We start from the raw sequence: 17,376 nt of genomic DNA on the forward strand, positions 1-17,376 counted from the left end.
TCCTGCCCCCTCCTTCTGCTGACAGTCCCTGGCCCCACCTCAAGGGCGGGACCTGACCGACCCCCTCGAGGCCACGCCTCCGCCCCGGCGCTCCCTCACACGTGACACCGGAGCCTCTTTGTCGCTGCGCGCCATCTTGGTTCTGCCAGGAGGGTCCTTTACGAGGTGGCGGAGAGCCGAGGTTTTTACCCAACGCCAGTTAAGTTTCAGAGCCCCCCGGAGTCCTGCCTCCTTCCCAGTGGGGTGCAGCACATATCCCTTTGAACTTACCTTTGTCTCTAACCACCTGCTCTCTAAATTGGCCTCAGTACTGGCCTTGTAATTGTTTGCCAATGGTTTGTCACCTTTCACACTCTCTTGCGCCCATTTACTACTTTTACTCTGGTTGTACCCATTTTTTAAGTGGAGAAACTTAATCCAGATACATTTCCATAGGGTGCACGTCAGTGAATTGTGTCGCTTGCCTGAATTCAGGTATTTGGCTATGCTAACACTTACTATAAAATGAAATGTTTGTCTATTATATATACATAGTATGAAGACAGTCTCAATGCCAAAATTCCTGAGAAATTTTGGTTAAATCTGTACATTTTCTTGAATTGCTCCTTACCCTGTCACCTGTGGCTATTAATGCGTCTTTCCCATCTGGTTTGTGAAGTATCATCAGTGCCTACTCAATCCTTTACAATACCCAGTACACACTGCTAGAAGTGTGAAGGATTTTTATATACATGCCATGTGTACAGACTTAGACACACACGTTCTATATCAGCAACAAATGCTGTAGTTGAGATCAGTGGCACATATAACCATTAATTAATTATTTTTTTTCTTTCCCGCAATATATTCACGTTTTGGCTTAGTTTCCTTGTATCTTTGGTAGAAGGCAGGAAAATCTGAGTAATTCTGATTTATTTGAGGGGTAAGAAATGAAGCTAAATATTTTGTTTGTCTGACCCTTAGAGCAAAATCAAGGTACATATTTAAGGAAGTGACCAGTACAAAGCAGTTTTTACAAAAGCAGTTCAGAAAGTTCCAACTCTTCTCCAGGTAGTTTCAGGTTCTCATCAAAAGGAAATCCCTGAGACACTTCATATCCTTTCACTAATAAAACAGGAATCATCCTAGAAAGGGCAACTCAGTCAGTGCAGAGGGACGGCTGAAGCCATGATAACCTTTGACAACATACTTTACCAAGTGTTTGTCAATATTATACTGAGAGAACAGCTGAGGCAATATCATCATACCATGGAGTTTCATACAAAAACTAGGAAGATCAGTCAATAAATTATTAAGCAAAATTTATTTCACTCCCCTTCTAAAGTAACTCCTAAATGGGGGACACAAAATCCACCAGGACAACTCCCTTCTGCTCCATGGCATCTTTAATTCAGGGAACTAGGGACTGTGTGCTTCTCTCCTCTTGCCTCGAAGAGGCAACTTCTGACTGTAGAGATGGTGCTTATTGTTCAGGGGTTTTTTATTTTTACCATTTAACTGCCCAAATTCTGGTTTTCGCTGACCCAGGCTCACTTTCTATGTGAACAGCTTTAGTACCACCCTCAGTGCAGGGTAAGGTTAGCTGTTAGCAGCTGTATTAAGCAGGTGCTTCCTAAGAACATTCTTTAAATAGCAGGGGGTAGGGAGAATGGTAAGGAAAAAACAACACACTAACTTAGCAGTCAAGCTCATGATAATAACTACCCCTATGAGATTTTCATGTTTAAAGAATATGATCGTAATGCCCACCTCTAGCTAATATCCAGCTCCCTAGCTAATTTGGGTGGGGGGCAGGTGGGAGGAGACGAACAGCAAACTTATCTTGTTAGCAGGAACAAAACAAAAACATGATCCTCTTCTCAGAGTACACAAGCTATAGCAGGTCCTCTCACCAAGAGGACGTGAGCATTTCTGCAGGGATAAAAGGCCAAACTCTCATAGGCAGCACAGGGCAGAGCAGAGCAAAGGAGTCACTAAATTCTTATAGTGCAGAAGTCTGGTTTCAATATGAGAATGCAATTGTTTAATGACCTTCATACTAAATACCTTTCTAACAATTCAATGAAAATATCACTATCCTTCCTGCAATAACTGTCTTGATTTGTTTTACATTTTACTTGGAAACACATATTTAAAAGATTCTTTCATCAATCTTATATACCTTTTAGGCTGATTAGGGATAAGGTATACCACAATCAACTTTTTACTCACCCTTTCACTCTTTCTACCTATGTACACTCTGCCTACTCCCCTGTGCCACCATCTACCACAAGAATAATGAGACTGACCTTTTTAATTGTGGCACAGCAAAAGGACCTGGGTCAGAATTCTGGCTCTGCCACTTATTGGATAGTATAGCCTTGGGTAAGTCACTGATTCAGCTTTTTCAGCCAGAGAATGGGAATAGTATCACCTACCTTGCAGGATTGTGAGAACTAGAGATATTATGAAAAGTTCCTAGTGTAGCACAAAATCATTATCATTACTATCAGCTTCATGCAAAAAAAAAAAAACACCTAAAATCCAAAACTGGCAAAAAAATATTTATGTGACAAATATTTTTAAAGAAAGATACACAAGTCAATCTCATAAGTTTATGAAAACCCTGTCACCTGCTTTATTTCTAGAGAGGAGTAAAGGGAGAAGAGGAAATATTCACTTGAATTTGAGGGGCAGCTAAATTGGAAGCAACAGTAGCAACAATTTTAAGCCTCTAAGGTTACTCTGATCCATAAGGGAATGCTGAAATTTCCTTGTTCGGAGATTTAAGAGTTTAATTTTCCCCTAAAGCGAGATCATCCACTTTGGCTGGGATAAAAGAATAAAGAACAACAAACTCAGTAGCACCAAATGGGGTTTAACACAGAAAATAGGGCCAGGTTTCACCTTTCAAATGCAAAATTTTACATTAAAATATGTTTATGAATCATAATGTTTTTACTCCTGATTCAATCCTTCTCCTTCCCCTAGCAGGAGCCCCAGAAACCTGAAGAGCATGTGTATTACTGACCAGACAAACAATCCAGCTGCCCCTTCCAAACTGGAATCTGATTACAAATGGACTGGCCTAGCTCAGGGCTGCCCTCAGTGATGGGAAGCAGTATCTATGCTCTCAGGGAGAATGGATACTGAGGATGCCACCAGTCAAAAAGTCGAATGCTGTGCACTGGGTCCAGGATGACTTGCACACCCTGTTCACTGCGCAGTTTCCGGCCTCCATGGACAGGAGAATCTTGGAACACCAGTCTCACTCGATGATGCCGCATGTCTGTGCTCACATTGATAGTAAACTGGGAGGGAAAAATACATTCAGTACTCAAATTAAACAACCTTGTTTTCCTATGACTCACTCTAAAATGAGACAATCTAGACAACTGACATGAACTAGGCCAGAAAATAATCTCTAAGTTATACCAACAGCACTATACTATCTTTTTTTGCAAAGATATTAAAAATTAAGGGTGATTTTTATAAGTTTTTCTTAGCTTCATATATTTAAACTGTGCTAAAGAAAGCCTCTCAAATGGCTTAACAAATTAGGATACATGCACACAGACTACCTTAATGACAATTTAAAAAAATTGGATTAGAGCTATAAGAGATGATTTGAAGGGATTCTGATGAGCTATTGTTGAGCAAGTTAAGCAAGATGCATGAAACTGATCTGATCACATTGTTTTGGAAAATAAACCACAAAATCTCTAAATATGTTTATGTATACATAAATCTGTATAGAATTCTGAGTAGGAAGTATATGGAGTATAAGTATATAAATAAGTCATTAATGTGGCTTAATGAGAGATGCCTACAATAAAAACAGATATATGACATAATCTCAATTATACAAAATTATTTAAGAGAGTGGGTGTATACATGTATTGAATATATATTAACAGATATATTAAAGAACAGTTCCCCAAAAGTTAACTGTAGTTATAGGATAGCGGAAGTCTAAGTCACCTTCACTGTTCTCAATGTGTTTATGTATTATTTAAATTCTTCACATGAAGTATGAATTATTTATTTTACCATTAAAAAAAGAATAAAGCTTTTTTCAATGTGGAGGGGGAAACATATCTCTGAACATAAGCTTAAAATACAGAGAAGATAAATTACGTGAACTCTCCAGTTGCCAATCCAGTTAAAAATGTTAAAAACATGGAAAATACACCAGAAGCATATTTGTTGTTTACTAATCTAATTCTTAGCTAAAATCTAATTCTTAGCTAAACCTTGAATAGTCAGAGCATCACACAAAAGACAGAGCTGGTAACCCTACATTTTAATATTCCATTTATGATACCACATGCATGCCTCAGGTCCTGACATACAGTGTTCACGTATAAGCTTCATCATTAACCTTAACGGGATAATGTTTCTCAAACATTAATGGGCACCACACAGGAGATGCAAAAACATTCTGTTCACTATAGGGAAGGAACCAGAAGTAAAATATTCTCAGACATAATTAACTTCACAAATATGTCTGTTCCTAGTATATAAGGCTGCTTTCAGACTTTGTTTAAAATTATTCTTCAAAGATTTCTTCCTCAATGGTTAAATTTACAAATTTCTTTCAAACCCTAAGTATAGTGAGAGTCTATGAAAGAGCTGAGGATGACATCCTGTCTCCACTTACCAGGGTAAATATCATTCCCATGACAATTGGAATAAAGATGAAATTGAGGGTGGTGACCTGCAGTAGGCAGCAGTCCTGGTCTGGGTTGGTATGAACATCTTCGTACTGAATGGGAGGCTGCAATCCTCCCATACACTTGCTCTTTAATCTAGGGGACTGAAGAGAGTTAAGAATTACTCTAATGGGTTAGAGGAAATGTTTATGGCTCTAAGACTCCACCAATGAAAATGCTATGGCTTAACTAAAGCTGCTGAGATCCATTTTTCTGTTATCTCTTCTCTCTTTAATATACATATCAGTTTCTATACAGATCAAGGAAAATCTGATCTTTGAAAGACGTGGAAACACATTTGGATGAGAAATGTGACAGTGGGTGCTTCATTTAGATGGTGTTTCCTACCATCTGGCAAGAAACGGAAACTTCTAGCTCTATCAGAGGCTCTCCAATGTTTGAGAGATCACAAATTCCTTGTGACTTGTCAGACTCCAAAGAACATCTGCTGCACAAAAAGGGATGGAAGCAGAAGTGACCATCTAATTCCAGGCATCATAAAACAAGAGTCACAACTCTCAGAGCTAGAGGAAATCTTAGCACTCACTTTCCTGCAGCAGTTCTGGTCTTAGCTTGTATACACTGTGAAGACTGCCCCTCAGTTCCCTCCCAGAAAGGTGCTATGGTGGACTTTCTACCAACATCTAATGGATATCATAGATTGTGGACATCTTATTAAAAGCAAATGATCAGAGCCAAAATTCGTCCCTAGAACCGTGTTTTTGAAAAATCAATGTAAAAATATGATTTACTTTAAATACAAACTTATCTGGAAGACACTTGTCATCAAGTGAGGGATAACTGCAATTTTATTTGTAATGTGTCACCTCAGTGAGATACTAAGTAAGGGAGACAATGGAGGAAATGAGGCTACTGAGGACAAGAAGTAAAGACATGCAGAACAGATCCTCACTGTAGCCAAGATCTCAGGTACAGTCCAAGAAAAAGGCAGAGACAAAGGTGCAATAGTATCTACTCTTCTTATAAATAGACTCTTGGCAGTCCCTCTCCCCATGGCTTGCCCAAACTGCCTCAGATATAAAACCGTATGAATTATTGTTGTTTACAAATACATTTGCTTTGAAAAACAAAAAAATTCTTTGTCAAATAACCTCAGTACATTGTTATAACAAGTTGTTCCCTTTTCCCCACTTTTAAAGTCTTCAAATATATAGAAAAGTTAACAAAACCGTGCAATAAACTCCTGTATACCCTTTACCATTGGATATTTTGCCACGTTTGTTTTCTCTCCCCCTCACCTCTCATTTTATATATAGTCACATATTAAGAAAAAAAACACATGAACTCTTGGGGTGGGGGAGGCAAAGCCATTTGAAAGTAACACTGGCATTCCATCCTTATTCAACATGAATAAAGATACATATATAACCTCAATAACATTATCACATCTAAGAAAATTAACAATAATTTCATATAATCTAATATCCAGAGTGTACTCAAATTTCTTTAATTGTACCAAAAATGTCTTTTATTGATCTTTGTTCATTAATCCAGGATCCACTCAAGGTTTACTCTTTGCATTAAGCTATTAAATCTTTGTGCCTCTTTCATATAAAAACAGTTCTTTCTTTTCTTTTTATGACATTATGTTTTAATGTGTATTATCTGATTTTAATGAGGCAATTTTATGTCTAGTAAAATGAGAGCAAGATATTACCTGAAAAACAAAGAGATGATAAAAGCACACACCTGCTTTTTGAACTTGAAGTTGAATTCCCACATTGGCTCCTGTCTGTTCCCAACAATCTTTCTGCACCAGAAAAGTAAGCACTGTAAGAAAATAAAAATAACCTTTCTGTTTGCTAGCTCTAAAGCCAGCCACGGTCCCAATGCTGAGATTTTACTTTGGCACGGATAGAAACCCCCACCTCCCCCACACCACCACTACAATTTGACACTGGTGCAACATGAAAAGAGACAATCCCAAGACTATTCAGTAAAGAGAAGAGGTACCAATATAAGTCAACCTCAGATGCTATTGAGGTCAACCCCTATTGTTCTCATCTTTAAAGACAGAAACATGGTCTCTAGAGACTGGGGCATTATCTGATTCAGCAGGCCACTCCTCTATGTTAAAATATAAGGGCAGCCAGTAGCCACCAGACAAGATGATAACAAAGCCATAAGGCAGGCAGAGACAGCCAGCCCTGTACGTGATAGGAGCAAACCACTCAGGACCTTCTGGGAGCAGACAGCCGGTATGGAAACTGCAGAGGTGAGCTGAATTCAGTCTAGAGTAAGCCCCTCGAGGAAAGTCAGGCTACAGCTAGGGTTAACACAAGAAGTTAAGTACCTCCCAGGGGATAAGGGGTGGGTCGTCCGCCGTGCCAGCTGTCTTGCCCTTCAGACATGCCCTGTAGGTCCTGCTGTTCCATCAAAAATAATGGGCTTGGCTTTAAGGGGCAAACACTTCTGCTGCCAACACAACGGCTCCAGTGTCCCACACAAGCTATGCTACTGAAAAGAGAGAGAGGGAGAATCAAATACGAAAAGGTGGAGTCCAGGAACATGGGACAACTTCCTTTAGGCATGCTGGCAACTTCCTGAATGCCATGCGATGTGGTTATACTAGCAAGGCCATGCATGGAACACCTGCCACTGCAGGTCCCACATCCTCTTCCAAAGATCTCTAACAACAGGTACAAAAGCAGCAGACAAGTGGCCTAGCCTTCCTGTCTGGATTAAGACCTTAGTTACCACCACCTTGACTTTTAGCCACTTAAAAGTCACTTTTTTAGTCTGCTTGAAAAACTTAATATACAATCACAAGAATATGAAGACATGGGTATTTTAGATGTAGGCAGTAGCACTTGCACTGTGCACTGGAGCCGCAAGGATGTGTCAAGCATGAGGCGTTTGCCCAATGCTGCTCTGCTCCCAACAACTGGTTCACCCCTAGCATGGTTATAGCTTTGGGATGATCCCCACCTCACCTGATATGATCAAATGTTTTTTGGGGGAGAAAAACTATAAATGTGAAATGATACACTGTCCACTCATATTACAAGGAGAAGGAATGAAATTCTACTCACCCAGCATTCTAATCCTGCCCTAAATCCATCAGCTAGGGTGACATTAAATTGGCTCAGCCAATGGCCCTGACCACCTCAGTTTGCAACCCTGGGGGGAACCATGATGATCTTGAAATCAACAGTACCCTTTTAATCAATATGTATCTGGTAGAATGTTATCACACTAGAGCTGAACTAGGGGAAAAGAATCATTATGTAACATCCAAAGCATAAAAACAAAACAGAAGAGAATAGGAAGTGCTACAGAACACCAGACTTTGGGTAGGAACAGAGTACTAAAAATTATTAACAAACGCAAAAGATACAAAATTTAGACAATAGTATTAGTTGAATGAGAAAAACGCCGAGACATCAACTTGCCTAAATAATCATATATGCTATACTAGTCTAGCTTGGCAAAGGTGTGTTCACTAGATATTTCATTATGGCAAAAAAAGGGAGAGAATGGACCAAAGGCTTATAGACCTACTTGCAAATCAGAAGAATGCCAGAACCTTGAATACAATGTACAAATATAAACTACTGGGGAAATTCCAAGATATAAGGAATGGCCTAGAACACAGTAAGAATTTTAGAGGGCTAAAGTCTATGAGTGGAAGTATCTTATAGTCTCTGAAACAACCCACCCCTGAGCCTGGCAATAGTGGGCACTTTGCAAATGCCAAAGAAGTCTACAACAGAATCTTTTAAGGTTAACAAGAAAGTGGAAATCCAGATGTCAAGGTCACATTAGAAAAAGAAAATTAGTAAGCTGTTTTATATCTTTGTATCATGATTTAAAGCACCTTTTAAGAATTATAGTTTCCATCTACCATTTGAGTTGTGTTCTTCCTAGCCCAAACCATCAAACCATCTAAACCATCTAAAGTGGCCCAATGTATAAGGCACGAAGATAAATTAAAATAAAGAGAGTAAGGAATATGCTAAAAGCACAAGAAAGCTTGAAGATAAAGATAACGAGCCAACCCAGCACAGCAGGAATGTCTTGGAGAAGAGATACCCACGAGCCCTGAAAGTTTACATTCGTCCCTTAGCAGCCTGGTACCTATGGCCCTAGACCACCCCATCAAGGAAGCTGGAAACAAGCCATGATAACAGGCCCATTATACAAAAGTCCATTTGTTAAACCCCAACACTAATTGCCACTTACTTTGGAATTCTTTAATGTGCTAGGAGTGCTTTCTGGAATGGCTGGATTCTTGGAGATTCGAGCAGCAAATGGCTCATACATATGGTACAGAGATCGGATCACACATGCCCGGAGACAGCGCAGCTTCTCCATTGACTCTGGTCGCAGGCGCAAAGGCAGAGAGGCATCCAGCGTGTAGTGCCTAAAACATGACACATTACTCCTACCAATAAGTGACCTCTCTCTTCTGCTCTAGGCCAGTCTCCTAGGACTCCTGGGCTCAGTACAAATTTTACTATACTATTCCACTGGCCAGTAGTTAGTTTGTCCCTAGTGCTCTCACATACACACACACAAATCACTATCTCCTTCACTTCTTAGATACTTTTGCGTCTTTGCTATGCAAAACCCAATTCAAATATACCTTGTAATCCTGCACTTCTCTATTCATTTAAAAATTTTAAATCCTCACTACTTCACTTTAAAAAAGGGGCAAGTCTCTGACTTTATACCAGTACAATATACTTCAGCTGCTCAAAAAGAACCTGCACTGGGGAAGATCCACCAAGTTCTCTTGTCACATGTCTCAGAAAGTTCTCTATTCCCTGATACCTCACCATCCCCTTCCACCACATTTTTACTGATGGTTTATAATCTTCACTACACTTCTAACCCAGCATCAAAGGTCCACCCTCTTACTAATCACATCATTCACGCCCTCTTCACCACTACAACTATACACAGAGCAGTATAACTACAAAGACTATATGATACTTCAAGATGACTAGCAAATCTAAGAAACAACAAATCCAGCTGCAAAGATAAGCAGATGGGCATCTATAACTTCTGAAAATTCTAGCTAAGATAAACCGCTGAAGAAAAGTGGGTAACCATAGGGAAGACAATTACCAGATGAATTAATAATATCAATTTTAAATTAAAGAGGAGCTCAAGGAATTCAAAGCTAGGTTCATGCCCAGGCAAGCAGTAGAGAAAGTGAAAAGAGATCACCATCCAGGGAGTAGCTCCAAATCAAAAACAACAAGAAATAAGCTACACAGATAACACAGTGAGCTCTCTGTGGTCGCACCTTCGGTACAACCTGGTCCAAAAGGCAGCAGTGCAAGTGACAGTCCAGGCATTCTTACAAATCAGGGAAAAATTCACAATGTCCTCCGGACGGATATAGGAGGCCAGCAAGAGCCAAATATCCATGGGATACTCTTCTCCTCCAGCCCCATCCAGATCTTCTGAAACAGAAAAAAGAACTATAACTTTTGACCTTCTATTATATGCACATATAAAGATTCCCAATCATTTCAATTCTCCCAGGGCTTGCACAGTTAAGAAAATGGTTTAAATAGGTCCAAGGAAGCCTCTCAAACTCATCATTTCCTGCTTATTCTAGATGCTGAAAACGTTTGTCTCCCAATGCCCAAGTGAACAGGTCTTGTTCTTAAGGCCTTTATTTAACCACTATTTACATACTATTTTGAAGTTTTCAAAGTACCTTTGCATACATTATATCATTCAACTATAATAATTTTCCAGTGAAAATAAGGAAAATATTATTGTGTCCATTTTACTATAAGAAAACAGAACGTTGCACGTATTCAAGGTAAACAGAACCCAGTTTTCTCCAAAGTCCAGCTTTTCACTATAAATTCTGCCCTTGATTTCCCTTGCAGTCCCCATCCACCAAACATTTTCTTCAATTCAGTCATTTAAAAAATAAAACTGATTTTAAGATGGTATGAGGAAACCTCAAGTACAAACTAAATAAAAAGCTAAATAAAAAAACCAAGTAAGTTACAGTGTACTTTCATTACTCAGTAATTGCCTTAGATATGTTTCTTCTGGTTTCTTCTTGTTTCATTGTCAGCTTGATCTACAATTCTGGCCACAAGCATCCAGTATTCAAGGATACCCTGTGATGATGTATCCCCACCTCTTCCTCCTTCAGACCTCATTAGTGTTAACTCTCTTGACCCTGAGGTCCACTATACATGTCAGTTTCAAATAAAAATTCACACTCCACAGAGATACCAGAATCTGGGCTAACCATAATCTTTAATTGAGACTTAGTTATATAGCTATCCAAAACACAGCTTTTTTCTTTCTGTTTCCTGAGCAAAAAGCCCCTACAACTACCTCCCTGAAGCTGCCTCTGCTTTTCTAGTTGCTTCCTGCAGCTCTATGACTCAATCAGGTTCTTGCATTAGGTTCTTCATAACAGAGACCAATGCTTCTAAAACAACATCGTCTTTTTTGGTTCTTATGCTTCTTGAAATCTCCAGTAACCATTTAAGGCTCAGCCTACCACATTTGGGGCCCCCTTCTCCCACATTAAATCTCTCTCTAAAAGAGAAGGCAAACAACTATCAGAATTTCCTCCACTGAGACCCATGAGGACTTTTACAAAGCAGAGTACTATTAAAATTTTTCTGTTTTTAGGGACAAAACTCAGTAATTATAAAAATTCCCAATGTTTTACACACAATTATTAAGAAATTTCAAAACGTAGGAAATGGAATCAGTAAAGGAAAGCTTCATGGAGATGTTATGAAGGACAAAAATTTTGATATTCATAGGTTAAGGGGAAAAGTATTCCAAGTGAAATAAACAGCTAACATGAAGCCTGGATATTTAAAAAAACAAAACGCATGTGAGGGCAATAAAGAGACAAGTCTAACAAGATTTTGATGATATTAAGAAATTACTGTTGGGCTTCCTTGGTGGCGCAGTGGTTAAGAATCCGCCTGCCACTACAGGCCACACGGGTTTGAGCCCTGGTCCGGGAAGATCCCACATGCCGCAGAGCAACTAAGCCCATGTGCCAAAACTACTGACCCTGTGCTCTAGAGCCTACAAGCCACAGCTACTGAACCCGCGTGCCACAACTACTGAAGCTGGCGCACCCAGAGCCCATGCTCCTCAACAAGAGAAGCCACCACAGTGAGAAGCCTGTGCACCTCAATGAAGTATAGCCCCCGCTTGCTGCAACTAGAGAAAGCGCACGTGCAGCAACGAAGACCCAACACAGCCAAAAAAAAATAAATTAAAAAAAAAATAATAAAGTAGCTTTAAAAAAAAAAAGAAATTACTAACTTTTTTAGATGTGATAATTTTTTTAAGAGCATTTATCTTTTGGAGATAACTACCAGAATATTTACAGATATAAAAATGGAATATCTGGAAATTGTTTCAAAATAATCAAGTGTGGTGTGTGTGTGTGTGTGTGTGTGTGTGAGTGTGTGCTGAGGTGGGGGTGAGGGGGTAGTGGCTGAAACAAAAGTGACCATGAGTTGATAACTGAAGCTATGTAATAGCCACATTGGATTCATTACACTATTCTCTCTTCTTTTGTATATGTTTCATTTTTAAAAAGCTAAAAGAAAAAAGAGGGGGAAAAAAAGACCAGTTTGATGAGAATGAAGGACCTTAATGGGGGTAACATGGAGCAAGGAAGTAAAAGATGAATTATAGCTAAGAGTTTGTAAACCACAAATCATGTATCTGATAAGTGACTGGTCTCCTGAATACATAACAATTCTTACAACTCAGTAATAAAAAGATAACCTAATGTAATAGTGAGTGAAGAATTTGAATAGACATTTCTCCAAAGAAGATACACGGAAGGCCAATAAGCACATAAAAGACGCTCAACATCATTAGCATGGAAATCAAAACCATGAGATACCTCTTCACATCAACTAGAATGCCTATAGCTTAAAAGGTCAGACAATAACAAGTGTTGAGGAGGATGTGGAGAAACTGTAACTCTCATTCATTGCTGGTGGGAATATAAAATGGAAACTTCATAAAAAACTTGGCAGTTCCTCAAAAAAATTAAACATAGTTACCATGTGATCCAGCAATTTCACTCCTACCTGACAGAAATGAAAATATATGTTCACACACAAACTTGTCCATGAGTGTTCATAGTAGCATTATTTATGACAGTCAAATAAAAAGCAATAAAAAGGAATAAAGTACTGATATATGCTACAATATGGATGAACCTTGAAAACATTATGCTAAATCAAAGAAGCCAGACGCAAAAGACCACGTATTATATGATTTTGTTTATATGAAATGCCCGGAATAGGCAAATCTGTAAGGACAGAAAGTAGATTGGTGGTTGCCTGCGGGAAGGGATGGGTGGGAGAGAGTGTTGGGAGGGAATGAGGAATGATACGAATAGATCTGAGTTGATAGAAATGTTCTAAACTTAGATCATGTTGATGGCTACACAACTCTCTTGCACTGCTGGTGGGAATGTGAATTGGTACAGCCACTATGGAGAACAGTATGGAGGTTCCTTAAAAAACTACAAATAGAACTACCATACGACCCAGCAATCCCACTACTGGGCATATACCCTGAGAAAACCATAATTCAAAAAGAGTCATGTACCAAAATGTTCACTGCAGCTCTATTTACAATAGCCGGGAGATGGAAGCAACCTAAGTGTCCATCATTGGATGAATGGATAAAGATGATGTGGCACATATATACAATGGAATATTACTCAGCCATAAAAAGAAACGAAATTGAGTTATCTGTAGTGAGGTGGATGGACCTAGAGTCTGTCATACAGAGTGAAGTAAGTCAGAAAGAGAAAGGCAAATACCATATGCTAACACATATATATGGAATCTAAGGAAAAAAAAATGTCATGAAGAACCTAGGGGTAAGATGGGAATAAAGACACAGACCTACTAGAGAATGGACTTGAGGATATGGGGAGGGGGAAGGGTAAGCTGTGACAAAGTGAGAGAGTGGCATGGACATATATACACTACCAAACGTAAAATAGACAGCTAGTGGGAAGCAGTCGCATAGTGCTTTGTGACCACCTAGAGGGGTGGGATAGGGAGGGTGGGAGGGAGGGAGATGCAAGAAGGAAGAGATATGGGAACATATGTATATGTATAGTTGATTCACTTTGTTATAAAGCAGAAACTAACACACCATTGTAAAGCAATTATACTCCAATAAAGATATAAAAAAAAAAAAACTCTGAGAACATACTAAAACTACTGCATCGTACACTTTAAAGGGATGAATTTTATCTCAATAAAGATGTTTTAAAAGTCTGTAAGCTCTTCTGTGGAATGTGCTCAAAACCAAAAAGGAAAATCAAGAGAAATATCTAATACAATGGTGATGATGAGTAGGGATTTAAAGCAAGAAATTAAGGGACAAAGAAGTGTGAGGAATGTCTATTAACATTCTTGGTTCCGGAAAAGAGCGGTATCACTGACAATAATTGGTATAACTTCAAAGCAAAGTCAGTTCATTAATTTATTGATTGTTTCAATATATTTTAACATATGCGAAAGTCTGTCATCTGATTCTCAAGTATAGGTGAAAGTTCTCACAGATCTGAGACCAAAAATACACATATCATTTATTACATTAGTTTCCTCCTAATTCTAGCTGATCGTCAGAACCACTTTAGCTTTAAGAATCCTGGGCTCTACCCCAAGAGTCTGATTCCTTAAGTCTGGAGCAAACCAGTGAATGATGGGTTGGCGCATTGTATACCATTAGTTTGCCTTTCTTTGTTTCATTTGTGTAAGTTTTATTGCCACTAATACATAAATATCACACATTTTTCTATTTCCTACAGTACCTACTAGACATAAAGCAGGTATTAACCATTGCAGAGCACTTAAAAGTCCACGATAATAATCTCACTTTAGTTGAAATGAAATTGGTTATATACAATCCACGTATCTGGGAGAGAGAACATTTTTGTCACAACTCTGCTTCCTTACACATTCAGAAATCCAGAAATGCAAAGGCTTTTTGTTTTCCTGTTGCTACATGGATTTTACCTGATAATATGTTCTCAATGAATGGCTACTACTGTTACCAATCTCCTTTCCTCTCAACTTTAGATATAAGTAGAAAGCCCTGGTATATTAAAGTCATGTCCCACTACAAAGATCCAAACTCTGGTTCTCCAGTGGTATCACCTCTTGTGCTACTGAGAAAGTGACAGCTTCAAGTTATCACCACAGATAGGACTAATAATCCAAAAGAAAGCGAGCCCTGTACCTTTGTGCCTCTTGCTTTTCTTTTTTCTGGAGGCAGTTCTCTCATGGATGCTTTCCTCCTGGGCATCAATCTCATCACTGCTGTCAATGATGTCACAGGGCTCACCAGCCCCAGAAAAAGCTTCTACTGCAGGAACCTGGGAGGCTTCCAAGCCACAAAGAGATTTTACTAGAAGAAAATAAGAAGAGAACGAGATGGCAGAGTACCATGGCTTAGGCAAGGATATCAGCATCCATAAGGAAAAGAAAAAAAAAAGCAAAAGCAGTGTGAGAGTCTGCTAAAGGAAGCTGAGAATCTTAAAAAAAAAAAAAAAAAAAAAGTATTTTAAACACAAAAAATTGGAAAGTAATGAGCAAACTGACTCCAAAGTTGCAGAAACTGCTTCAGACCTGAAGAAAAAGGGAGTGAATTATTCTCCACTATAAACCCTTCGGGGTAAAAGCAAAAGGTGAGTGCTATTTTCATTTGCATAAATTCTGAGAAGCAGTGTTTGAGAGGAATTAAACCCAATTTAACCTTATTCCTGGGCTGGAGACAGTACATATCATGAAAACACAAATTTCAAGGACCCCTGAGTAAGAAGCTTGAAAGTAAGAGAAGTATGAGAAAAGGAAAAGAATACTTCAAGGTTATTACACAAAGAAGCAAACAGCAGAGTTAAGTGGAGAATATATGTGAACAACAGGAATAAGATTAATAACCAGGAAGAAAGCAGTGGAAACCACAGAAGAGTACGCAAAGGTTTTTTTGTTTGTTTGTTTTTTTATGGGAAGACAGAAATAAAATATTTCTGCTACAGAAACTGCTACTGCTCTTGACTAATCCTTCCCCTCCCCTGAATATATGAGTAACCATCGAGGAGAGCAAACACGTTTACGGGAAGATGCCTAAAGGACTGCAAGAAAAACACTGAGGCAGAATCCCAGGAAAATAAAGCACCTAGTTCTCTCTTCACTGAGTCTGAAAAGACTCGTCGGAAGCCTACCTTCCTGCTGAACAGCATTGGCGACGGCTTTCTTGACCCTTCCAGACCTCACGACGGCCGGATCCGAGTTGGCATAATCCGCCACAGTCACTGAAACACAGCACCAAACCTCAAAGGAGGAGGCCTTCTCTCCTCAGCTTCCTCCCCACCAAGATTTCCTGCTCACTCCAAGTCCCCAGTCCAGCCGCCCTCCCGTCGCAGGCAGGCGAGCACTCGCCTCGGTGCTGTCCAGCCCCTCCCTGCTTCCAGCCCCAAGCCTTTCAACGCCCCCGCCCTCGCCCACCTCGCCCAGAGCAGGCGTCTTGGGCCCGGAACTTGAGTCGCTTTCCTCTCTTGGGCATGGCGACTGTGTCGGGGCGAGGCCGGGTTAGCGGGCCAGGACCCCGGGCCATGTTTCGGGCCAGAGAGCGGGAAGCAGGAGCCAAGGGCCAGCCCTGCCTGGCTCCGCGGCCATCCCGCTCCAGGACCGCAGCTCTCGCGAGGTTTAGGGCAGGGCTCCGCGTCGCACTGGCGGCCAACCCCCCTCTTCAGAAACCAATCACCACCTGGTCTAGGGAGTACGTCATCACCCAGCGCCTAAGGATCAACCTACGTCTGGTTCCCTAAAGGTAGGTGGCTGCTCAGGGTAGTGTGGGTTTTTAATCATACGTCTTATAAGGTGATTTGGTGTCTCAAATCCGAAACCCACAACCCCGTTGATTAGAACTGAGTTTACATTATGGTTTCCCCGATTTTTCTGCTACTGCCTCTGTCCACACTCCAGGTTCACTTCAGTATCCCAAAAGCACATCTATTGTCATCTTCGTGCTCCATCTCTCAGGCCACGTAGACATAGTCCAACATGGGTCTAAGAGTCTTCACTCTAATTTCTTATACAAAAGCTGTAAATTTCTGAATTCTCAAAGCTGGGGGAGGGGTTCTTAAAAGTTTATTAATTTACCACCATCCTCCAAACTTAATACTAGAAGGATCGATGAGGAAAGAATGGTGTCTTTCCTTTGTATTGAGAGAAAAAAGCGAGCGAAGGTTACAGAACTGTGAGGGAGCAGGATCCTGGTCTAGTATCACCAGTTCGAATAAGTTATTGTGTGCCCTAAGTTAGGTTCTTTGTCCTTCTAAGTTCTTTGCAGCTCCCAAAAGGTGCTAATCCCTGGCTTGAGAAGCATGGGACTTAGGGACCAAGAATCCAAACTGTTGGACCCACCAGACAGTGCCACCCTAACATATTTAGAAGCAGACTTCTGTTTTTAATTACTTAATACATAGACATTCATTAGGCGCAAACCACTGGCCTTTTACTAACATCATGTAACAGACTATCACTAGAGATGGTGCTAATAGGGTTGAATCAATTAGGAATTGTAATTGAAACTGAGTAATTGATTATAGTCATGAACTATTCAAATTTATCTAAAGTTATAACATGAACAAGGGTCTAATAGACTGAACTAA

General features: G+C 39.9%; 1 protein-coding gene across 4 annotated transcripts; it reads right to left on the reverse strand.

Annotated features, from left to right (window-relative positions):
• Positions 1-1,284: 1,284 nt before the first annotated feature.
• On the reverse strand, positions 1,285-16,416 carry TMEM183A (transmembrane protein 183A). 4 transcript variants are annotated; one of them, XM_082616045.1, is made up of 8 exons: positions 16,208-16,416; positions 15,925-16,014; positions 14,940-15,107; positions 9,964-10,120; positions 8,895-9,075; positions 6,402-6,482; positions 4,640-4,787; positions 1,285-3,290 (listed from the first exon to the last, which is right to left on the reverse strand). In XM_082616045.1, the coding sequence occupies exons 1-8, from the start codon at positions 16,314-16,316 to the stop codon at positions 3,196-3,198; spliced, it is 1,029 nt and encodes a 342-aa protein (XP_082472171.1). In that variant the 5' UTR covers positions 16,317-16,416; the 3' UTR covers positions 1,285-3,195. The 4 variants fall into 4 exon arrangements, with proteins under 4 accessions (XP_082472171.1, XP_082472170.1, XP_082472168.1 ...); XM_082616044.1 differs by having other exon boundaries at positions 9,964-10,123; XM_082616042.1 differs by having other exon boundaries at positions 4,640-4,795; positions 16,208-16,414.
• Positions 16,417-17,376: the final 960 nt, after the last annotated feature.

Source organism: Mesoplodon mirus (genome assembly GCF_964341445.2).
Source record: "Mesoplodon mirus genome assembly, chromosome: 3".
NCBI lineage: Eukaryota > Metazoa > Chordata > Mammalia > Artiodactyla > Ziphiidae > Mesoplodon > Mesoplodon mirus.

Excerpts from the sequence above, each read along its gene's own strand:
- TMEM183A (XM_082616043.1), bottom strand. The coding sequence starts at position 16,316 with ATGGCCCGGGGTCCTGGCCCGCTAACCCGGCCTCGCCCCGACACAGTC. Across the intron at positions 16,015-16,207 it reads AGACGCCTGCTCTGGGCGAG|TGACTGTGGCGGATTATGCC; the intron begins GTGGGCGAGGGC and ends GCTGTGTTTCAG. Across the intron at positions 9,076-9,963 it reads TGGACCAGGTTGTACCGAAG|GCACTACACGCTGGATGCCT; the intron begins GTGCGACCACAG and ends GTCATGTTTTAG.